This window comes from Onychomys torridus, chromosome 1, assembly GCF_903995425.1.
Source record: "Onychomys torridus chromosome 1, mOncTor1.1, whole genome shotgun sequence".
Classification (NCBI taxonomy): domain Eukaryota; kingdom Metazoa; phylum Chordata; class Mammalia; order Rodentia; family Cricetidae; genus Onychomys; species Onychomys torridus.
Genome location: NC_050443.1, coordinates 99730094 through 99755147, shown reverse-complemented (window position 1 = coordinate 99755147; position 25054 = coordinate 99730094). Strand labels below are relative to the sequence as shown.

At 45.3% G+C, this 25054-nt stretch overlaps 1 protein-coding gene across 1 annotated transcript in view; it reads right to left on the bottom strand.

Moving 5' to 3' along the window:
- Nucleotides 1-13241, bottom strand: part of Scnn1g (sodium channel epithelial 1 subunit gamma) — a 35421-nt gene extending 22180 nt beyond the window's left edge. Inside the window, exons 1-6 of the mRNA XM_036206960.1 lie at nt 13141-13241; nt 9421-9769; nt 6986-7304; nt 5413-5603; nt 3900-4003; nt 757-920 (exon numbers count right to left, since the gene is read on the bottom strand). Of these exons, the coding sequence (XP_036062853.1) occupies nt 757-920; nt 3900-4003; nt 5413-5603; nt 6986-7304; nt 9421-9737 (1095 nt within the window). The 5' untranslated portion in view covers nt 9738-9769; nt 13141-13241. The remainder of the gene's footprint in view (nt 1-756; nt 921-3899; nt 4004-5412; nt 5604-6985; nt 7305-9420; nt 9770-13140) is intronic.
- Nucleotides 13242-25054: the final 11813 nt, after the last annotated feature.

Genomic DNA, 25054 nt, shown 5'->3' with positions numbered 1-25054 from the left:
AATGGCTGGGAGTTTACAGTGAGACATTAAACACAGATGCCACTACACACAGGTTAAAAAAAAAAAAATTCTTCACTGAGGACGAATATAAGGAAAACTACAATGGATATCATGCCCTCTTGTCAGAGCAGCAAAGATTAAGAGTGGAATAATAAGGTATGTTATTTGGTGTCTGGGGTCCATGCATACTTCTTTTGATAGGCATGTGGGTTCCAGTATGCACTTAGGTTACAGAAGGCCAGAGGCTCCAGGGTAGAAAGAATTCTTGGCAGGTGAAGTGAAATTGCTGGAAGTGCGATGGGCTAAATGTATCTTTGAAAACTCCATAACTTTAAGTGGGTATTAGCCTGCCGTCGTTCCCTCCACCATATGCCAGGAAGCATCCTGGAAGCATGGTATCTGCTCTCCTTACTTGACTGACAAATCTATAGCTAGTATCTGATGCTTCAGTTCCACAAACACTGGTGGGTTTTGTTGTTGTTGTTGTTTTGTTTTGTTTTTGTTTTTTAATGAGGGAGTTTCCCTGAGTTACTTTCCAGATGGCATCCTGTGCCTGCTAACTCACATGGAAGACACAAACACAAACTTGAATATGACTCCTGGAATGACCATTGGGGTAGCCATTGGAAAGCACAGATCTGTGCTTCCTTGGAAAACAGCGTCCTTTTTCATTAGCTGTACCTCTGTAGCCATCATTCAAAGTAAAAAAAATATATATAAGCCTTTCTAGACATAAGCCAGTGAATATCCTCTTACCAAGTGCATCCCTATGGAGGTGGACATTGCTGTTTCAATCTCTGCTCCCACATCTTCGATGAAGGGGTATTCGTTCTGCTGATGGATCAGCACCTTGGCTCCCGTGGAGGACACCAGGAAGGGGTTGTATTCATCTTCGTTTATGTATAAGATGACTTGCAGTCCTGAGAGACAGAGCAGCTTGCTGTAGTCAAAGGCCAGCAAAACAGTCCCCAGGGGATAGGGGAGCCTCCAGTCCAAGACCCAGGGACTCCCAGAAAGTAAAAGGTAGGTGAAAACCAGACTGGAATCTCTAAGACAGTAGGACTTGTGTTTGATCTGCTTATTACAAGTTCAAAATAGTGATTCAAACACATATCACAGTTGCAGTGCCGGCTAAGACTCAATCCCTGCTAAACAAAAAGGAACTGGCCGAGACATGTAAATCTATGTAGTTGTTGATAAAGGAAGTTCTATTGGGCATCCAAAGGTACCTTCAGGGCTGTGGCTGTTTACAGAGTGGAGCTGGGGAAGAGATAAAGCGTGATCATGTATCTGGTTGTTGGTTTAACCTCCCTTCTTCCCCTGCTCTTGTTCTCTATGCAGAATATATTCTGTACCCAGCTGCCAGACAGAACAGTAAAGAGGGAAAATCAGCTCAGATCACCACCTGAAGCCCTTTGGTAAAATCTCTCTGGATATCGGGGAATGCCATCGATTCCCCCTGCCTGTCACCATCAAGGCTATGGAGATTAGTCTGAGCTATGTCTTTATCCTCAACTTATCCCATTCTCTCCCTTTCTGGCTCAGCTCCAAGTGTACTGCTCTTATGTGGTAGTTTGAATAAGAATGCCCCCATAGACACATATGTTGAATTCTTGGTCCCCAGCTGCTGGAACTGTTGGGGAAGGATTAGGAGATAAGGCCTTGGAGGGAATGTCACAGGAGTAAGCTTCGAGGCTTCGGACACTTCCTGCCACCCCGAGTGTGCTCTCTGCTTCCCGCTTACAGTTCAAGATATGAGCTCTCAGCTGTTTTTGTTTTTGTTTTTGTTTTTGTTTTTGTTTTTTAATGAGGGAGTTTCCCTGAGTTACTTTCCAGATGGCATCCTGTGCCATGTCTGCTCCATCACCATGGAACTCACTGGAACTGTAAGCCTAATTGAATGCTTTCATATGGTGCCTTGGTCATACTGTTTTATCTCAGCAACAGAAAAGTCACTTATATACCTTATTTATCTCTCTAGAACACATTGGATTCATTTCCTTCTCTAGAACCCAGACTGCTCCTGTGGATGCAAACACGGGCCTTCTCATCTTTAAATATCCCCCTCAATGAGGTCTTTCTGAGACCCCCCCCTTTTCCAGCTCTTTTCCCATTCTGAGCCCAGCCACCCTGTCATCCCCCTTTCTGCTTCCTCCCCCTCCTACCTCTCATTAGTATTGTGGTTAAATCATGTCTCTGCATGTTTATTCATTTTCCTAACATCTCTTTCCATGGGAATTGCAAGTTCCGTAAAAGCAGGAATGGCATCTCTCATTCCCCACTGTATTCCTAGCTCCTCAAAGTGGGGCCAGCAGATAGTCGATAGTGTTTAGCAAATGAATGAATGAACGGGTAGAATCTGTGTGAACTGAAAGATGGCAACTTCAGAGCTAGTCTAACCCTTTCTATGTGTAGATCAGGGAACTGAGCCCAGAGAGGGATGTGGTGTACAGGAGGCCACACAGCTTCTACAAAGCAGAGCCAGAACTCTGCCCCTGTTCACTCAGTTCCCAGCCAGCCTCTTGCCACTGCAATGTGCATTGTGGGTCACAGCTTCCCAAGGTCTTGGAAAGAACACCGATTTCAGAGTTATGAAAGCCAGGATTCTGATTTCCCCTAGAACAGAGCCTGGCTGTTCCTAACAAGAGTACATCTGCATAGCAAATTAAGTTCTAGTCACATGGAACTTTTCAAGAATTCCCTTTGCTTGGCCATGGTGGTGTATGCATGCCTGTACTCAGGAGGCAGTGGTAGGAAGGAAGCTCATGAGTTTGGGGCCATCCTGGGCTTTCTAGTGAAACCCTATGTCAAAATAAGCAAGGGCTAGGGGTGCAGCTCAGCAGCAGAGTGCTTTGCTCAGCATGTGCAAGGCCCTTGGTTGGAGCCTCAGCACCACGGAAAAGGCATGGAGGAGCGCCTTCTGTGAGGAATCCAAGCCGGTCTGCCATGTTCTTACCTCCCTGATAAAGTAGACGTGGCAGAAGTAGTGGTGAACGGCTGTAATGGTGGCAGCAGTGATATCTGTGATAGTTGCACACATGGTGTGTGTGGCTAGAGTGTGTACTTTCCCCAGGCCAGGTTCACAGAGTGAGGTGCCAGCCTCCAGTGTGAAGGCATCTGGAGATAGGGCTTTAATGAAGGCTCAATAAGGTCTTAAGGGCATGGCTCTAGTCTGATAGGACTGGTGTCCTTATGAAAAGGAGAGGCATCACAGCACCCTCCTGAGGCAGAGGGAAGGCCATGTGAGGGAGGGTACAGGTAGAAGATAACCACCTGCAGCCAAGAAGAGGAGCCTCATCTGCATCCACAAGTGCCAGCACCTTGATCTTGAACTTCCAGCCTCCAGCATTGGGAGAAATTAATGGTATTTTGGTATGGTAGCTTGAGTGTGTTCTAGATCTTATTCTATGTGCTCTGCATAACATTTATGGGACCTACTGTTACTGTTCTCATTGTATAGTTGAAGGGCAGTAACCAAGGTCACACAGTGAGAGGCAGAGCTGGGGTTTGGCTCCAGAATCTGTCATCTTAACTAAGCTAAAGGTGTGTCTGCCCGCCTAATCTCCTATTCAGTCCATCTGGGTTTAGCTCTGTTTAGACGCCACCTGCCCAGTATTAGTCACCCCAGCAACGAGCTTAAACCAGAGTGGTTTGTCAGCTAAAGGGAGCCCAGCAGTGTCCCTGTGACACTCTCAAAAGTAGAGACATTAGAAAGGCAAACACACCCAAAGCGAAGAAGAGAATGACCATGGATGCTCCTGTATGCACTGGGAGAGGGGAAGTATGCCTTTGCTTCAGAGCCAGGTGAGGGGATGGAAACTCAAGCATCCCTGCTGCACTGCTGCCATCAAGACAGTTACTCCAGTGTCACAGGGTCCCCTCCACTTGGGTTTCCTTACCATACTCACTGCCCCCCATGGAGGTGCTGAGGATGGTGGCGTTTTCTCCATTGTTGAACGTGTAGCAATTTCCGTACATTGGATGGTGGAAAAGCGTGAAGTTCCTATGGAGGAAGAGAAAGGCTCATATGGAGCTGGGCTGCAGCTTGCCCTTGTGTATCCCAGTTGAAGTCAGGAAGCACTGTGTTGATGGAGAAAGCTTTCCTTTGGGCTAATAGATATGAATGTGACTCAATTTTCCCATTTTCCTCTGGTGAAATGAACAGGCCCCTCAGCCAGGTTGACAGACCTTGATGTAGACTTAGACTACACCCTTTGTTCTCACTCCTAATCCTCACGCTGCCATCTCTATTTTGAATTGATATTACTTTGTCTTTGAAATAGGGTCTCATGTACCCTAGGCTCACTTCAAATTCCCCATGTAGCCAAGAAGAACGTTGAACATCCCATCCTCCTGCTTCTGTTTCTGGAGTGTTGGGAGTACAGTGTGTGTCACCGGACTTAGGGGTGGAATCTGAGGCTTTGTGCATGTCGAGCAATCACTCGACCAACGGAACTACATCCTCATCCCTGACATGATATTCTTCCTGTCACATGCCTGCCCCCAAATTCTTCCACCCTTGAATTTCTCAGGTAACACTTGCAGCTTTTCAAATTCCCAGCCCCATGAAATGACCCTCAGAGGAGTCCCGTCCTATGGCCATTCTGCAATTTCAGGACCTTTACCCTCCAAAGGAGATTACCCCAAACACTCAATGTTTGCAAGGACCACTGTGTATATTAATGTACAGAAGGGTCAGAAAGGCTTAGAATTCAGAAAAGAAGGTAATTAAACCGTTCCGACTGGTGGGGTCTGAACCTCAGACTGTCCCGTTGACTTAATCATCACCACCAGGGATGATTATTGTATTCAAGGTAGAATGGTCTATATAAATATAAACACTTAAACGATGCTGCCTGCCTCCCTCCCTTTCTTTTTTTTTCTCCCTTCGTCCTCCTTCCCTCCCTCCCTCCCTCCTTCCATCCCTTTCTTCCCTTTTCTCCCTTCCTCCTCCCTCTCTCTCTCCCTTCCTCACTTATCCTTCCCTTCCTCCCCTCCCCCCTTCCTTCCTTCCTTCCTTCCTTCCTTCCTTCCTTCCTTCCTTCCTTCCTCTGTTCTAGAGTAGTGGCTCTCATACATAATAGTAATATACAAAGCTACATGCATGCTATTGACTACTTTGTGTTGTGACAGGTAATTTAATGGGTTTAAAGATATAGTGATTTGCCAGTGTGAATTCTAGGAAAGCCAGGGCTACACAGAGAAACCCTGTCTTGAAAAGCTGGTGTTTGAAAAAAGATATTGTGATTCCACACCAGGTACGTTTTCCCAGTGACCCTGGAACCTAGCTCCCGTGTAAGTGATTTTCCAAAGGGCAGAGTCAGTGTTTTTAAGACCCACAGGTGATCTGAAGGTGCATGGAAAGAGGCCTAAGGTTAGAGCCTCTGGTCCTCAGAGAGTGCCACTCCTGACCTGGCATCACAGGACATCCCATCGTAGAAGCAGGTTACCAGCAGTTCTTCAGCAGAATAGCTCATGTTGATTTTCTTCTCTAGAGGCACCTGTGCCATGATATTCATGTAGTGAAGCTTGTACCACTCCTGGATGGCATTGATTCCTGAGCTGAAGGTATAGGTGGCACAGTCAGAGGTGTCATTTGAGCACTGTGAATAAGAGGAGACACCAGGCTGTCAGTCCCATTACTGCTGGGAGAACTGAGATGAGTTACAGATGCCAGCTTAGATCCTTGAGAACAAGGTTGGTTTCCCCTTACTTCCGGGAGCTTGAAGAGGTCACCCTTAAGCCTCAAGGATAGATGAGAGAGCAAAGAAGGACACTGAGGTCAACTCCTATATCTTCCTACTACTGTCTGCCATTGGACAAGAAGCAAAACAAGTTTTTAGGGTCCCCATATATCCAGGGTTTAGCTAATTAATGTCACTATCTTCCTACTGAACTCTTCCATTTCTTATTATAGACACAGTCTAGAAATCTGGATTCTAGCCCAGACTCTGACATTACCTCTCTGTAGGATCTCAGCCAAGGCACTAACGTATGGAGTATGTCACTGATAGAATGTTAGTTGGAATACCATCCTACTCAACTACACTTAGCAAGTGGTTGGAAGGGCTCATGTTTGAAATACTTAATTATGAGGGCTCTAGAGAGAAGCCATGGAACATTCCAGGCATTTTTATCACTCTGGGCTTGGAAAGTGTCCTAAAAGGACAAATGTTCAAGGAATTTGGTATCAAGAGAATCGTGTAAATATCCTATGAATGGAACCAGGAGGATTTTGAAGTCTCAATGATTTTGATTAGGGGCCTTTTTCATTCTTGAGAATTTGTTTAGATTGATAGGAAGTACTGCTATGTTAAAAAAAAATCTCATAATCAAGGCTACCAAGGTGAAGAAATAGCCCCTGTCCATGCTCCAGTGGTGGCATAGAGAGGCACAGGTAGTGACAGTCTTTACCCAGGAGGGTAACAGAATTCATTTTCAGTGAATAGCTGATTCCTATTGCCACTGGAGTGGGCCAGAGAGGAGATAAGAAGCCTGGCCATGGCACCTCATGAAGGCAAGTACTACTGGGACCCTGGTGCATTTGCTATAGTTTATTTTCCCCTTTCTGATGTCTGTGTAGCTATTCTGCTTCAGGACCCTGTCAGGAGGTACTCCCCAAGCTTGGCTAAGTAGATTCCCAAGACAGATTCTGCATCTTAGGCATTAACAGAAAGAGTTAAAGTGGCCTCTTTAATTCGGGATCAGTATCCAAATGAATTCCATCATTTCTTGCTCCCTAGATCACTAGGTCTTCCCAAATTTCTGTCTTTAAAAAGCCCCTGTGAGTCAGTGGACCTCTCTTAAGATTTCACTCATGCCTAAACCTGCTTGAGGTTGGTTTCAGTTGCTTGCCAGCAAATCACTCTAATGAGGTATAAATCTTGCAGTTGGCCTATTGGCTATAATGATTAAGAAGAGACTCCGACTCCACCACCCCCAGCTCCTCTCCCATACCTGTGAACTGTGACAAAGTGAGTCTTACCAATTGAAATCCCACCAATTTCTTTGACTCATGAACATGCATGACATTGGAAGCCTTGTGAATGATTTTCCCATCGATTTTCCGCTTCCGACCAGTGAAGAAGTCCGTGGCCCTTCCCTTCTCATTCTCACTGAAAACCAGCAGTGGGATCAGGTTGAGGAATCTGGGTGGTGAGCCTTCCCAAGTGGGTCGCATGGATCTTGTTTGTCGACGTTTCTGAGCTTTAGCCTCTGGAACATCTTTGACTCCATACAGGGACAGCAAGGCCTGTTTTGTCTCACTATCCAAGTCAGCCAGAAGGTCACTTACAGCACTGTACCTACCAAAGTGGAAAGGAAAAGTCATGGAGAAGAAAGACCTTTAGCACGGTGCCGTTGCTTCTACATGTTGCCTTCCATCTTGGTGTCAGCCCTGTGTCTCCTGACCACTTCCTCAGCCAAGGGGACCAGGTCTTTCACTATTTTCACCATTCAAAATAACCACTGGCTCCTACCTTTGCCACCTCTGTCTACTTGTGCTTGAGTATGTTGATTCCTCCAATCAGTATTTCCAGAGTGTTGACTCTCAGGTGCCTCCCATAAAGTAGCTCCAATGAGGACACACACATAAGAAACTGCTAATTGTATGGGGACAGGCTCTGCTTCCACCTATAACACTCTGCCTCTGCCCACAGAGCATCCTCTAACCAGTGCTGGGAGGCAAGAGATTGGGACTGTCACCTTGACAACACCCCCACACAGAAAACAAGAGCTGACTACATGAAACATAATGGCGTTTTTTTATTATTATTATTTTTATAAAATCGTCACCATGCCAAATGGCCCCAGTTTCTCTCATAACTCCTCCTTCTCTCTCCCTCTTGCTTTCTGTAGATGTCTCGACACAGCACAGTGACTAAGGATATAAATTTCAGAGTCAAACTACCTGCCTTGTTCAAGTCTCCAGCCTAATCCAGGCTATGTGACCTTAGACAAGTTTCTTAGCTTTTCTGTGTCTTAAGTTCCCAGTCTGCTTATTTGTAAAATGAGGTTATTGGCAAGGCTCAATATGTTTATTATAGGTATAAGAGATATAGCTGGGTATGGTGGTACACAGCTACAGTGCCAGCACTTGTGAGGCTGAGGTAAGACGATCACAAGTTCAAGACCAATCTGAGCTACATAGCATGACTGTCTCCAAGTATATAAATAATGTTAATTTTTAAAAGGAAGTATATATATGCACATAGGTGATTAAATGGCCACTATTATTATTTGTAGTGGTATAAATATATTTGTTAATAGTTCACTCCCTCACTGTAGTCTAAATTCCACTAGGGCAAAGAGTATGTTAGGGTATTCTGTGTTGTGCCCTGGAACCCAGCAAAGTGTCTGACAATTTATAAAGTAAATAATTATGGATCCAATATGGGCAGAGAAAGGAAAAGGGAACGATGGGAAAGGAGAGAGGAAAGGAGAAAGACAGTGGGAGACTTTGAAGGTAGAGAATGAGTCTGAGGCCTGATTTTGGTTTTGAGCTTTGCCTTAAGTGCATGACTCTGACCAACTCAGCTTCTGTTCCCTGTTGCCTCTTCTGCTCTTCCCTGCTCTGCAGCCTCGCTCTGCAGCTTGGCTCTGACTCCCCCCCCCCCACTCCCTGCAGCCCCCGCTCTGCACCCTCGCCCTGACCCCCCCCCCCAGCCCCACTTTGCAACCCGGCTGACTCCCCACCCCCACCCCTCTGCAGCCCGGCTCTGTCTCCCCACTCTGCACCCTCCCCCAACCCTCAGCCCCTTTCCGCAGCCCTGCTCTGACTCCCCACCAACTCCCTGCAGCCCTGCTCTGTCTCCCCCGCCCACCCGCAGCCCGGCTCTGCAGCCCGGCTCTGACAAATTCTGCTGCCTTCAGATTTGCCTCCCTGATCAGTTCCCCATAATCCTGAGGACACCGGATGACCCATTTAGAACAGGTCCTGCCACTGACATCAGGGCAGCACCAAGGGTTGATCCTGTCCAGAGCTCAGGGAGCTCAATTACTGGGCTGGGCTCACTGAGACGAGGGGTCAGAGCAGCAAGGATGCTGCCGGAAGTCACCTGGGTGTCACTTCTGAGTCAGCCTGGCTTTGGGGGGAGAGTACAGGCGTGAAACTCGAGAAGCTAAGAGGAAAGGCTCAGCCGGGCTACATGTGTGTTTGGGGGAGGCAGAATGCTAACCTCACTCCAGAGCCAGTCTCCAAGCAGAATTGGCGGAGCAGCCTCCCCTGCCTTCCTGCCTGAGACATAGCTATTGAACAGAAAACATTTACAGGTCTGGAACCGATCTTGGAGATCAAATCAAATTTGTAAAACCTGTGTCAGCAGGCTGGTGAGGCGCTCAGACCGCCACTCTGGGAGGTGCTTTGGCATCCATGAGAAGCCAGACTTCCCGCTCCCAGATGCCAGGGCAGCAGCCTCTTACTTGTAGGGGTTGATGTTGCAGATAGTGACGGCAGGGAAATCCAGCTTCTGGAAGTGGACTTTGATGGAGACAGAGACAGTATAAAAAGAGAAGACGAGGAGGGCACATTGCCAGAGAATGAGGGCCACTGCGGTCAGCGTGAACAGGATCCACAGCAGGCGCCGGAGGCGGCCTCGGGACACCACGATGCGGCGGCAGCCGTGGGTGTTGGTGTTCAGGCAATACCAATGCATCAGGTCCTTGATGGTTGGTGCCTGGGGGCCTCGAACCGGCAGATTCTTTTTGATTTTGGCTTTGATCTTCTCTCCAGGCGCCATGGTGAGGAGGGGACTTGGCAGTCTGCAGAGTTCTGAAGGGACAGAGGAGACATGTAAGTGAGATTACAAGCACAGGCCTGCCAGCCCCTCCCTGAAGCCTCCGACTGGGAAACACCAAGCCCACGTGTTCTGAGAGGCCTTCTTCTTCTTCTTCTGAGGGCTGGACAGGCTGCATTCTGAGCCCTTGGCCCCTTCTCCAGGATATTTGCTTTGGGTCACCACAGCCACCTCCTCCTCTTAGGGCCCCCAGGCCTAACCCTGTGGGGGCAGGGTAATGTGTAACCTGCACATACTGGCTGGACTGGCTAAAGGACCTTTCCCTGGTGTTCCTGGGGCTGGTGCCCTCACAGCAACCCAGCCAGACTTCTGTTATCAGGCAGGGCACTAGACCCCGTGCCTTATCGCTTCCAAGGGCTACCTCTCCCTCAGAGCAGCCCTCTTGTTTTATGACGATGTCTCATGGTGCCTAGCAAAATGTCCCTTCTGCACAAAGCAAGGTGTCACTGGCTGACGGAATCCCCCACAACTTCCCAGCAGTTCTTATAGATCGTATCCTGACCATGTTTTCCCTGCTTCTTACAAGTGAAGTGATTTCCATCTCTTCTCTTTCCTGCCTGTTTCTTTCTATTGCACCAATGGCCCATGGCTGTTGGCCGCTCCATATTTACCAGGTGTCATGCCATTCTACCTGACTTTTAAGATATATTATAATTTGGAGCAGGCACCTTGATTCAATGGCAGCTTCAGGGGTGAGTATTGGAAAATGAATGAATATATTCACCGTGTGTATGATGCCTCTCAGCTGCAGAAACAGAACAGCACACAATATTCATTTTAGCAATGAACTCATTCTACAGTAGATAGAATTATCAGTCTCATAAATATGTAATCTCTGTATATAAATATACAGTAGTTTTATTTGTTTCAACAATTACATGAGGTAGATACGCTGGTGTTATCTCCGTATCAGAGAGGTAGAGTGACTTGCTTGGGATACACAGCATGGCTCCTCTGACCATGTGGGGTCTAAGTTCAGGACAAGGACTCTGATGATCCCCATCAAGTTATTTTCTTTTGTAAGATTTTTTTGTTTTGTTTTTTTAAGGCAGTTTCATACATACGTGTCATTGTACCTTGTTCCTATTTGTCCCCCACCCCTGCACTTGCCGGTCCTCTTCTTCCTCCTAAATCACCCCCCTCCATTCTGTTTGCATGCCACAGGTATTCCATTACTCTCCCCCTCTCCCTCCTCCCTTACAGTCTTCGTCCATTTGCTCATGATCCCCTTTTAGTCCCTGCTACATACACTTAAGTCTGGCTTCTGTATATGAGAGAAAACATCTTTTTGAGAATGGCTTATTTTGCTTAACACAAAAATTTCCATTTCTGTCATCAAATCCTCCAGGCAGGATTCTAGAGCAACAGAATTCATTTTCTTCCATCCTGAATCCATGGAATATGGTCCAAAATTGGGGAAAAGCTGGGGGAGTGAAGCTCTCAGGTTTACTATGCTAGTGGGTTTATATAATAAAAAGAAATAGAGAATGGAGGGTAGGGGTGAGACGTTCAGAGGCCAGACTGCCCCCAATAACCTGTCCCCCAGAGACTTACATATTGTTTTCTAGGTAAAAAAAAGATAGCTCTAATTTCAAAATTATGCTGTTAGCCTCTTGGCAAGCAGTGTAATTCACTTGGCTTTACTTTGTTTTAAATATTGTCATCCTTTAAAAATAATTGCACACACTTTAAATCCCAGCACTCAAAAGGCAGAGGTAGGAAGATCTCTATGAGTTTAAGTCATTCTGGTCTATATATCAAGTTCTAGGCCACTCGGGGATATAAAAGAAAGAAAGAAAGAAAGAAAGAAAGAAAGAAAGAAAGAAAGAAAGAAAGAAGGAGAGGGGGAGGGAGGGAAGGAGGGAGAGAGAGAGGGGGAGAGGGGGAGAGGGAGAGAGAGAGAGAGAGAGAGAGAAGTTTTTCTTTAAAGCATAGTTCCAGGATCAATTTGTGTAAAACTGCAGCCCAGAGATGGTTCCTTCCTCTGCCAGACGTTTGCCAGAAGCTGAATTCTGGACCTAGTTCCTAACACTAGGTCTTCTCACCAAAGATGATTCTTGGGGTTCCTCTGCCCATACATCTCTTCCCCAGATGATCAGCCAGTCAGGTGATGGGGGACTCCAGAATGTCCACAGAAACAATTCAACCATAAGGCAAAGCACTAGGTTGTAGGGCTTGATTCAGTCTGGTGCTTTGGTAGAGGAATTTGATGCTGATACACTCAGAACTTAACTTAAAGGTGAGCTCACTGAATGTGCTCAACAAACTTCTCAGGCAGGGATCATAAGTCCCTATTGTACAAATGAAGCAGACACGGATAGACTAAGTAGATTGCCCAAGGTCATAATAGAAAGTGTCCCAGCTAGGATTTGAACCCGAGAACCCACACTAGTTATGCTGTTCCCTAAATAATGACAGTGGCTGCAGACACAGTGGCAGCAGCAGCAGCAATAATAGCAGCTGGCAGTCACTGATAAACCGAGCCCAGGCTTCTTATTCCAACATTTCCACCTAATTCTCTCTGCAGACTAAATGAGGTATTGTTACTAGCTCCGTCCCACAGAGGTGCAAAATGAGGTGCAAAGAAGTTAGGTTGTTTGCCCAAGGCCACACAGTACGAAAGACTTAAAGTAATCTTTGAAATTCCAGGTCCCAGGTCCTGGCACCTGCTTTCTTCTCTCACCTGCCCCTAACCTTGCCTCTCCCCTGTGAGGGAAGTAAAGCTTGGCGAGGGGTGAGACGTCTGTTCATCCTAGAACCTGGGCACGAGAGCCTGGGACCAGGGAACGTTTCGATTCTCTCCATGCCACGGTGTTGTTCGGATATAGCTTGAGACTCAGAAGCAAGGACTCAAGGCTATGGGACAGCGCTACCCCCGCTGACACGCTGCAGGCCCAGTCTGTCCGGCGGGGAGCGACCTGGCGCAGTCTTGTGGCAAAAGCCATCTGCTTTGTAGTAGCTGCCGAGGCGGTAGCCGCTTCCAACCAGCCTACTTCAAGTGCTTGGTTCTTTCTACAAGTCACCTCCAAAAAAATAGCTTTCCGGGGGCTGAAAGGAAACAGCCGCGGTCAAGTGCATGCAAAGCTGGGCAGTGGAGTGAGCTGGGCAGAGAAGAGCCGCGCGCTCCCTCCGCTCCCCATTGGTTCAGAATCGCCTGTGGCTCAGCTCTGTATCCCCGGCCGGGGTCTGGGGAGAAGCCGGAGCTGGACCCAGATCACCCGGGAAATGTCTTAGCATCCAGCCACCGGCAGACAGCGTAATCTTTTTCTTGGAAGCCACCTCGCCCTGTGTCTGCTCAGGTACCTGGAACCCCGGAATCGGACCGACTCGACGCGACTGGACTTACCTCTCAGATCCGATGGGTCGCAGCTGGCTTGTGCCGGGCCTGGGGACGCTCCTTTTCTTCTGACTTCATAAAGCCAGCATCTCCAGGAGGCACAACCAGGAGCGCCCGTGGGCCAGGCCTAGGCCCGCCCCCTCAGACTCCGCCCACACCTGCCCAGGTGTTTTCCCCAGGCCACCCCCGGGCTTGGCTGAGCCGGCAGTAAGCCACGACCCCGCAGCGCCACCTCCCGTCTAAGTCAGCTCTGCGCCGCAGCCCGGGGCTGCGCTGTGTCTTGCAGTGGCACCGCGCGAGCTTGCTGCCGCCCAGAGGCCACTCTGCAACCTGCATTCCCTCTGGGTCAGAGCCCCTGCTTCTCCCAGGTACTTAGCAGAGCCAGACTGTGCAGGTCCTGGGCCTCCCTCCGGCGCAAATCACAGGAACGCTCTTCTACCAGTTCCAGCAGACGTTCCACACAGCCTCTTACTCCTCACCCCTTCGACCTTGTCAGGACCTGCAGCATGAAGCTGCTTCAGGGTCCTCTGGAGTCAGGCAGAGGGGCAGCAGGAGCTGTTCATCCAAACCACTCAGCTGCCTTTCTGTAGAACTCACGCAAACGACTCTTAGAAATAAGTTTAGAACACTGAAACTGTGATGGGGCCAAAGATAGGTATCCGAGTGATGATTCCTTTGAGCTGGGAAGAAACATGGCCCCACAGAAGGGACGGCATTAACAAGAATTAAAAGGCCCTCTGATGTGTTCATACCCACTTACAGACTTCGTTAAAATTCAGGGTCTGGGGTTGCAGATGTAGCTCAGGTGGTAGAGTGCTTGTCTAACACACCGGAAGCTCCGGGTTTGAGCCCCAGTATCACACGAACTGAGTGTGTGTGGTGGTGCACATCTGTAACGCTAGAGCTGGGGTTGGGGGTGAGACGAGAGCTCAGAAGCTCAAGGACATCCTCGGCCTCTTAGTGAATTTGAGACCAGCCTGTGCTGCATGAGGCCGGGTCTCAGAAAAGGAAGGGAGGGAAGGAGAGAAGGAGGAAAGGGAGGAAGAAGAAAGGCAGACTCTGATTCAGTAGGCTGGAGTGGGTCTCACAAGTCTGGATCTCTTCCCGTGAGATGCCTCTTTTGCCTGACCAGAGATCTCACTTTGGGTAGGCAGAAACATGTCAAGCATTATTGAAGAAATTTAAATTAAATTAAATTTTAAAGAAAATCCCTAACCTTGATTTCCTGCAATAAATGCTCATGGTGGAGAATTAACACAATAATCCACACTCCTCACTAAATACAGTTAGTAGCATTATTGTACTGGCTAGTTTGTTGTTAACACAAGTTATAGTTATTTGGGAAGAGAGATTCTTAGTTCAGAAAATACCTCCATAAGATTTGCCTGTGGGCAAGCCTGGGTGTATTTTCTTGGCTGGTTGATGATTGATGTGGGAGGGTCCAGCTCACCGAGGGTGCTGCCATCCCTGGATTGATGGTCCTCCATGTTATAAGAGAGCCAGTCGAGGATCCCAGAGGAGCAAGCCAGTCAGCAGCACTCCTCCATGCCTCTGCATCAGCTCCTGACTCCAAGTCCCTGCCCTGCTTGAGCTCTTGCCCTGATTTTCCCAGTGATGGACTGTTATCTGGAAATGTGAGCTGAAATAAACTCTTTTCTCCCCAAGTTACTTTTGGTCACAGTGTTTTATCACAATAGAAACCCTAACACACACACACACACACACACACACACACACACACACACACACACACATGTATTGGGTATATATTGCACATACATGCATATGATGGGTGTTTTGTTATTTGATTTTAAAATAATTATTTTTAATTATGTGTGTGGTGATATTTTATTTGTGCACCCCAATGTAAGTTATCTGGGGATCAGAGGACAGAACAGCCACTAGATTAAATATAGAGGCAGGCAGTGGTGGCACTGGATCTCTTTGAGTTCAAGGCCACACTGGGAACAGAGCCAGACATGGTGGCACACACCTTTAATCCCAGCACTTGAGATCTCATGCCTTTGCTTGGGAAGGATGTACGCCTTTAATCCCAGGAAGTGATGGCAGGAAGCAGAAAGGTATATAAGGTATGAGGATCAGGAATTAGAGGTTGTTTAGCAGCAGTTCAGCTGAAATCCATTCAAGTGAGGACTCAGAGGCTTTCAGTCTGAAGAAACAAGATCAGCCGAGGAGTTGGCGAAGTGAAGTTAGCTGTGGCTTGTTCTGTTTCTCTGATCTTTCAGCATTTACCCCAATATCTGGCTCCAGATTTTTTTTTTTATTAATAAGACCGTTTAGCAGTTCATGGTGTGTGTGTGTGTGTGTGTGTGTGTGTGTGTGTGTGTGTGTGTGTGCGCGTGCGCGTGTGCAGGAAGGCATATGCTAGCCACAGTGCACATGTGGGTGTCAGAAAGACAGCTTTCAGAAATAGGTTCTCTCCTTCCACCATATGGATCTTGGGAATTAAACTCAGCTCATCAGGTTTGGCAGCAAGTGCCTTTTCTTGCTGAGCCATCTCTCTGACTCAGTTTCTCCATTTTTGCCTTTGGCATTCACAAACATCAACTGTTTCACGAGATCTTCTATTCCCCTGGCTTCTCTGAGCTGATGGGTCACCTTCCTTAAGATCAATATCGCTTGAAACTTCCTTTTGCAATAGTTATAGAGTTTCAGGGTCAGTACAGGAGTTCAGGGTCTCAAGGTTATTGCAAGAAATAGCAGGAGATCTAAAGCTTCCAGAGAATCAGAAGCAACTCAGAGATGTCTAAGGTATCTTAGAAGACACGGACTTAGGCACAAGTATGGGGACTCTGTCAGATAAAGAAGCTTGCTCCCAAGCTGGGGTCTTCCTTGCTCTAGAATAAATGGCCTTTGGTTCTTGAGGACATCATCTTGTGCCTTTGGGATGAGAACAAGTTTATCTCTTCCAGCCTCCTCTTTGAATAAGTCTCTTTTGGAAACTGATTACTGGGGAGTCAGGACCAGGGTCTTTAATTTTTAAAGTTTTTTTTTTAATTTTATAGATATAGATAGAGATATATAGATGTAGAGATATATATATAGATATAGATATAGATAGATAGATAGATAGATAGATAGATAGATAGATGTTTTCCCTGCTTGTATGTCTGTACACCACATGTATACCTGGTACCTATGGAGGCCAGATGAAGAGGGCATCAGATCTCCTGGATCTAAAGTTACAGACAGTTGTAAGCCACCACATGTGGGTGCTGGGACTTGAACCCAGGTCCTCTGGAAGAGCAGCAAGTTCTCTTAACCATTGAGGTGTTTCTCTAGCCCCTTATTTATTTAGTATGTAGAGACACTTACACGTTGTGGTACATGTGTGGAGGTCAGATGACAATTTTAGGAATTGTATTAACCTTCTGCCATTGGTCCCCAGGGCTCAAACTCAGGTCATCAGGAACTAGGTGCCTTTTCCTGCAGAGTCATCTCACCAGTCCTGGACTGGGGTCCTTAGATTCACATGTGTGTGTGGATGCTGCTTCTCTGGCAGGAAGCTGACTGTAGGCAATCAGGACCGTGGACAGCAGCCACTGCCTGTCCCAGCTTCTAGGAACTTCTATGCAGGAAGTCTCTATAAGTGTTGCTGGTCACCACACAACACATTCACAATCTGAAGATGGGTTCAGCAAGAAGGATGAGGGAGCTAAGGTGACATGCTCCATCCAGCCAGCCTATCAAGTCACTATAGATACAGTCAGCCACAGGTAAGCTGCCTTTATAAATAAAAATGAGCAATCCATTCTTAACTCTCCATGTTATTTAATGACCTATCGAGTTGCCATACATTGAATTAGCCAATACTGAGTGATCTCTCCCAGGTGAAATGTAGAACTTGGTTGCTGAGAGCCTCTGGTGCGGCATTCTCATCAACTAATCCATACATGACTACATACAATGGATTTGTTTATATTGAACTCGGCTAACAAGAGCATAACTCATGCCTGAATAAGTTTATATATTGTCTTGGTAAGAAACATCATCATTATCTTTTATATGCACTTCAGCACCATTTTTTTCCATAGAGTGAGGATGGAAAAATTGGAAAACAGTGATATTAATGAGACTACAAAAAAAAAAAAAAGGAGTATTAGCTTACAGTATGAGAGCTGAAGACAAGATGTCCCCACATTTGACCTTGGTCAGGAGAGTATATGATGGACTACTCAGATATGTGCTGCTCTGCACATCACCTTATGGGTACCTCCATACTAAGTTTCAGTGATGAAAAGAATTTGCAAATATGGGCATTGTGGGGATAATGAGTACTGATTTTATTTATTTATATTTATTTATTTGTTTGTTTAGCTATTTATTTATTTATTCATTCATTTATTATTTATTTGTTTGTTTGTTTGTTTTCGAGACAGGGTTTCTCTGTATAGCTTTGGAGCCTATCCTGGAGCTTGCTTTGTAGACTAGGCTGGTCTCAAACTTACAGAGATCCACCTGCCTCTGCCTCCCAAGTGCTGGGATTAAAGGCATGCGCCACCACCACCCAGCGATTACTGATTTTATTGTCTAATTTTCTTTCAAATTATTTTGTGTTCATGTGTGTGATGGTGTAGTCATACCAGCATGGTGGTCATATGTGGTGTAGTACATACATGAAGGTCAGTGTCTTAGGTAGGGTTTCTATTGCTGTGAAGAGACACCATGACCACAGCAACTTTTATAAAGGAAACACATTTAATTGGGGTGGTTTACATTTTCAGAGGTTTCGTCCATTATCATCGTGGTATGGCATAGTAGTGTGCAGGGAGACACAGTGCTGAGAATCCTACATCTTGACACATAAGCAAAAGAAAATGGTCTGGGACACTAGGCATGGCTTGAGCCCACCTCCACAATGACACACTTCCTACAACAAGGCAATACCTATTCCAATAAGCCACACCTCCTAATAGTGTCACTTTCTATGAGCTTATGGGAGCCAATTACATTCAAACTACCACAGTCAGAGAATGACTTGCAGGGGTAGATTCTCTTTTCCTCCATATGTGTCCCAGGGATCAAACTCAGGTCTTCAGGCTTGGTGGAAGCATCATCACCTTCTGAGCTGTCTTGCTGGCTCTTGTTTAGTTTCCTTTAAGCCAACTGGACTTGTTCCTCATCTCTTAGATTTCCCTGCTCCAGGTGCAAGGAGAGAGAAGATAGTCAGGGTTTACAAACGCTGCAGTCCTCACAGTGGCCCACACAGCCCTGCATGTCTTTTCCAGTCTTCCTTCCCTTGTGTCTTAGGGTAGACAATTACATATTCATTTGCAATCTTTCTTTTCTTTAATGAAGGTGCTCACAGTGCCAAGTTGTCTTCTAATAAGCGAGCTACATCTCATTACATTTAATGTGCTATGCATTTATTTTCACTCATCTCAAAGTATTTTCTAATTTCTAATGTGGTTTCTCTTTTTGATCTAGATTTTTTGGAGAAGCTTATTTATTCTATACCTTTATAGCTTTCTCTGGTTTCTTTCTTTGAATTTCCACTTTTATTCACTTGTAGTCAGAGAACTACTACCATGGTTTGGGTAAGTGCCCTCCAAAGACCTGAGAGTTAAAGACTTGGTCCAGCTGCACAGTAAATTTGAGGACACAGTGCGTTACATGAGGCTGTAGTTACAGTCTGAAGAGGAGAGATGTTGGGTGCTGTTGGAGGAGAAAGACCTGTGGAAGGAATGTGGAAACAGGAAAGAGGACAGGAAGATGGAGGACAGGAAGATGGAGCAAATGACGGTCAAGGGGAAGGCTGTAGTTGGGAGAAAGGTGGGAGGATGTAGGATGCAGGAAGATGTAGACACACAGGAGACTGTGACCGGGGGTTCATTTCAGTTGAAAGGAAAGTGGGTGATTGCTATGAAAAGCACGAATGGAGGCTGCTGGGCTCTGGCTTTCTTAACTCGGAAGGGTCAAACACTCATTCAGTTGAGAGTGGTTTGGTTGGTTGGCACTGGGGGTGGGGGAAGTTGACTAGTTGGCTATATATATATGTCTTGTCAATATACATAGTATGTGCATGTGGAATGTAAATGACTATATATACACGGTCCCTGGTTTGTTATTTGTCTCTCGATGGTATTCTCGAAACTCTATGGTTTGACCAACAGTTTACTTCACAAGCAGTTGAGCTTTGTAAGTGTTCTGAAGTAATCTTTTAGAGAACAATTAATCCAGATTGTCAAAAGGGAGTTTTACATTCTATTTAATGTTTTCTCAACCATCTCTTCTAAATGATTCAGTTTTTTTTTTATTTTAACTTGTGTGTGTTGGTGGGCACAAACCACAGGGTGTGTGCATATGTCAGAGGACAACTTTGTGGAGTCAGTTCTTTCCTACTACCTTTACATGGGTTCTGGGGACCAAGCATCTCAGACTTGTGCAGCAGACATTTTTAACTGATAAACCATATCACTGGCTTCCATCTAGTTTAAAAAATTGAAATGCACTTGAATTTTTAAAATGTACCCCCCAAAATCTTCTTCCCTACAGACATTCATTTATTTATATTTATGTATGTGGGTGTTTTGCTTGCCTGTGTGTCTGTGCAAGTCATGCATGCAATACCTAGGGAGGCCAGAAGAGGGCGTCAGGGCTTGGGGGGGTAATCAAATCCAGATCCTCTGCAAGTACAGCAAGTGTTATTGAACTTAAGCCATCTATTTCTCCACCTCCAGTACTTGAATTTTTATAATATTAATCATTATAAAATGCTAAACAATTCAGACAAAAGTCAAAGTATTGCTTAATAAGCATGTGGACTGGATACAAATTACCTTATTACTAACAATTTTGTCTATTATTTCAGACTTAAAAGTTGTTACATAAATAATATTTTTATTGCCTAAGCAGGTCCATGTTTTTCTGAAATTTTATTTTTTTGTTCACTTACAAATTACATGGTCTTTCCATGGATATCTGTAAGATGTACTTTATTCGTGTGTGTGTGTGTGTGTGTGTGTGTGTGTGTGTGTGTAATATATGTGTGTATGAGCACATATGCATGTGTAGGCTAGAGATCACTTTCAGATGTCTTCCTCAGTCACTGCTGTCTCTTATTAAGGCAGATTATTGAGCCTCAGGGATCCATCTCTCTCTTCCCAGCTCTCAGTACTGTGGTTATAGATGCCTTACTATTTTCAACAGTTATGTAGCATTTCCAATACTCCTTTCTTTATTAAAAAAAAAAAAAAAGAATCAAACCGAATGCAGTGGCACACACCTTTAATGCCAGCAACTCGGGAGGCAGAGGCAGGGAGATCTCAAAGTTCAACCTAGTTTATAGAGTGAGTTCCAGGACAGTCAAGGCTACACAGAGAAACCCTGTCTTGAAAAATAAACAACAACAAAAAATAGCAACAAAAACAACCAAAACCAAAACCAAACCAAACAAACAAACACCCCCCCCCAACAAAACCAAAACAACAAAAAACAAATCAAAGCAAACAAACATAAAAAACAAAAAAACAAACAAACAAAAAAAACACCAAACACTTTTTTGGGGTGGGGTGGGGATTATGTCTCCTAGACATGTCAGAGAAGCTACCTTGAAGTCCCACAAGCATGGCTGCCTAAACACGAGCTGAACAACGACATCGTCCATGGACATGCTAACGTGGATGGGGAGAGCTCACAAGGCCTCAGGCCTAGAGAAAGAATGACAGACAGTTAAGGGAAGCTGAGGGTGGGAGGAACGGTCTTTCTCAGGGAAAAACATCAGTTCTTCTTGATCCACAGACACTTTCCTTCTCCTGCTCAGCAGCTAATTTCCCATGAGAATGTGATACAAATGAAATATTTTTCCGTGTAAAGTGAAACATCCCAGGTTTTCTTCAGATCATTCTGGTTAGATTCTTTTCCCCTCTAACTGAACTCAAGATACTTAATAGGGGCTCTTTTTTGTCTTTAAGATTCTAAACCATAATGATATTGATGCCCACCCCCATGTTGCACAGGACACAATTAGTTAAGACTACATTCAAGCTAGGTACACACATTTAATCCCAGCACTCCAAAGATAGAGTGGATCTATGAGTTCCTGGCCAGGCTGGTCTACAAAGGGAGTTCTTGGACAGCCAGGGCTGTTACACAGAGAAACCCTGTCTCAACAAAACAAAACAAAACAAAACAAAAGACTACATTTATCTCTGAACATAAAGAGCCCTGTTTAGTTGTGGTTAAAACAAATACTCCTGGGAGATGAACTAAGGACACGGAGAGTGGAAATTTATCACATTGATGGACATATTTTTTTTTCCTCATTTAAAATAAGCTTTGTTTTTGTTTTGTTTTGTTTTTTCTAGACAGGGTTTCTCTGTAGCCCTGGCAGTCCTGCAACTTGCTCTATAGACCAGGCTGGCCTTGAACTCACTGAGATCCACCTGGCTCTGCCTTCCGAGTGCTGGGATTAAAGGCGTACACCACCATTGCCCAGATGGACATATTTTAAAAGACTATTTCCAGGCAAAAGTGGAGAGAGACTGTACTTGCTACACATTGCTGATTGCAATATAACATAATACAAACACCTTGGAAAAGAGTTTGTCATTCTCTTATGAGACTATACATATACTTAACACAAAAACCAGCACTCATATCACTGGGCAGAAAAATGTACACTTACATTTAATCAAATTTCTGAACATTGATGCTCACAGCATCTTTAATAGCACTAAACTGAGAATGTTTTAGGTATCTCACAGATAGACTTCAAGAGCAATGTGCTTAGTGGGGTGAAGCACAATTCTAAAGGTTATCTAACCACATGTCTCCATTTATATGACATTCACTTTTGGTGTGTGTATATATGTGTGTGTGGTGTGCCTGTGTGTGTTCCCATGTATGTGGGTACACATGAATGCACAAGCCCATGTGCATGTATGGCAGACAGAGATTAACATCAGGAGTCTTCCTCAAATGTGCTCAATCTTATATATTGAGGCAGGGTGTCTCACTTGAATCCAGAGCTCTCCCATTCAGATAGTTTAGCTAGACAGTCTGATGTGAGGATTGCCCATCTCTGCCTCTTGGCACTCAAGTGCATGCTGGAGATCCTACTTCCGGTCAAACCTCTGGCAAGAACCACAGAGAAGAACAGATTGTTGTTGTAAGGCCCAGGAATGAAGTCAAGAAGGGAATGAGTGAGACAGGAGAGGATTTCTTTGTGGTGACAAGCCAATTTTGTGTCTTGGTTGTGGAATGATACAGGAATCTATACATATTTACAAAGCGTATGTGTGTGTGTGTGCATATTAAAATGGGTAAAAACCGGGGCTCAGTGGTTAAGGACATCTATTGTTCATGCAGAGGACCCAAGTTTGGTTCCCAGCACATATAGCAGGTAGCACACCTGCTTGTAACTCTAGCTCCAGGGGACCTGACAACTTTGTCCTACAAGGGTACGCACACTAATGTGTGCGTATCCACCCGTAGACACACACATACAGTTTTAAATAAAATAATTGCTTAAAAAACTGTTGTAAATAAAGTAAGATCTGAGTCTGGACAACAATACTGACTAATGTAACATTCCTGGTTTAGATTTTTGTTTTGTTTTGTTTTGTTTTTTGTTTTTCGAGACAGGGTTTCTCTGTGTAGCTTTGGAGGCTGTCCTGGATCTCGCTCTGTAGACTAGGCTGGCCTCGAACTCACAAAGATCCGCCTGGCTCTGCCTCCCGAGTGCTGGGATTAAAGGTGTGTGCCACCACCGCCTGGCTCTGGTTTAGATATTTTTCTTTAACTGTATAAGATGTTACTGTAAATAGAAGCTTAAGTGAAAGTTCAAGAAATTCTATGTACTAGTTTTGAAACTTCTGTGAGTATGAGAATTTATTTTTCTTATTTTTAACTGTGTGTATGTACACGTGCATGTGAGTGCAGTTCCCACAGAGGCCAGAAGAGGGTGTGATGTCTCCTGAAGTTGGAGTTAACTGACAAGTGTGCCTGATGTGGGTGCTGGGAACTATTCTCAGGTCCTCTGGAAGAGCAGAAAGTACTATTAACTGTTGCACCATTTCTCCAGCTGACATATGATTATTTAAAAATAAAAAGTTAAGTGAAATGTAATGTGGAGACCCACATTCCTAGTGAGAACTTACTCAAGGTCAGAGAATCTGGGTTTCCTTTACCCAGCAGGGCTGCATAAGGGGATGATTTGGTCACAGGCGTGGTTACCAGGTGTTTGGAAGGGTCTACACTTTGACCTTGCAAGGGGGAGGTCTTTTGCCTCTCCTATTGGCATGTTATAAAAAGTCCTTTTGAATAAAGAATGAGGCTGGTTGGGTATTAACCTGGGTTTCCTCATACACACAAAACATGTCAGCTACCTTTGCAAATGCCAAGATGGGATGCTGTCCTCAGGAATGATTGTTCAATGAGCCATCCTTACAGAGTTTGGCATCCACCTCCCCCCCCACTTTTTTTAAAAAATCAAATGTTATCTTTATGCTTTGTTTTACTTACTATTTTTTGTTGTTTAAAACAGGACCTCACTGGGCTGTGGTGGTGCATGCCTGTAATCCCAGCACTCGGGAGGCAGAGGCAAGTGGATCTCTGTGAGTTTGAGGCTAGCCTGGGCTACCAAGCGAATTCCAAGACAGGCTCCAAAGCTACAGAGAAAGCCTGTCTTGAAAAACAAACAAAAACAAAAACAAAACAAACAAACAAACAAAACCCCCAGGACCTCATGTAGCCAGAACTGAATTTAAATCTGCTATATAGCTAAGGCTGCCTGGGAATCCTGATCCTCCTGCCTCTACCTCTCAAGTACTGGAATTACAGTGCCTGCTACTATGCCTGGAAGCTAAATGTATCTTTTTTTCTAGGCAATTATTCTGCCACTAAGTTAAATCTTTACCCTCTTTTTACTTTTAATTTAACTCAGGAGCCCAAGCCAGGCCCCTTGTCACTCTCGCTTCCTGCTGCCTGACTATCCAGGTACAGAATCTCAGCTACCTCTCTAGCACCATGTCTGCCTGCATGCTGCCACACTTCCCACCGTGATGACAATGGACTGAACCTCTGAACTGTAAGCTGCCACCTCAATGACATGTTTTCCTTTATAAGAACTGCCATGGTCATGGTGGCTCTTCACAGCATTAGAAACCCTAACTAAGACAATGGGATTAGAGCAAGGTCCTGGAAAGAGTCCCTGCATCCTAACCATGCAGAGAGCGCTGGAATACGAGCCATCCCTCTGAACTTGTCTCAACTGGAGACGATGAAGATGGCTTCCACACTCCTGCACTCATCCATTGGCTGGGACTCTCCAGGAGACAAGCATCATTTGGCTCCCCATGCACGCCCTCCCTGGCTTTCCAGGGGCCTCTGGGCAGCACTCAGAAGAGAGGGACATGTTTGACAATCAGAAGGAAGCAAAGCATGAGGGAGCTGGAGGCCAGCTATGAAGAAAAGTCAGAAGGCTCCCAGAGGATGATGGGAACAGCAGCCAAGCCAGCTGCAATGTGAGGCTCAGGACAGGACTTGGAAAGAAAAGCATAGGAATTGAGGATACCAGTGAGAACTCCTGTGGAGGAATATGTTTAACTCAGTGCTGTGGTTGTGAGCCAGCGACAATGACAGAATAATAATACTAATTCTTTGTGAGATTTCACTAATGAATTGGAGAATCTAGAACGTTTTTCTAGGGAAAAAATGAAAGGACTAAAACTAACCTCAAAGGAGAAGAAAATTTAGATATGGCAGTATTGATGGCTTAAACTTTAGAAAACATTTCTAAGAACTGCTAGGTCGATCAAATAAATTGCGCTAATTCTCAGAGCCTTTGAAGATATGTCATTTAAATGATTCAGAGCCAAAGAAAATAGGGAGGCTTCACAGTTGGTTAAAAAGAACTGGCAAACCTGAGTGAAACTTGCCAAGGATAGTAGACAGACACTCC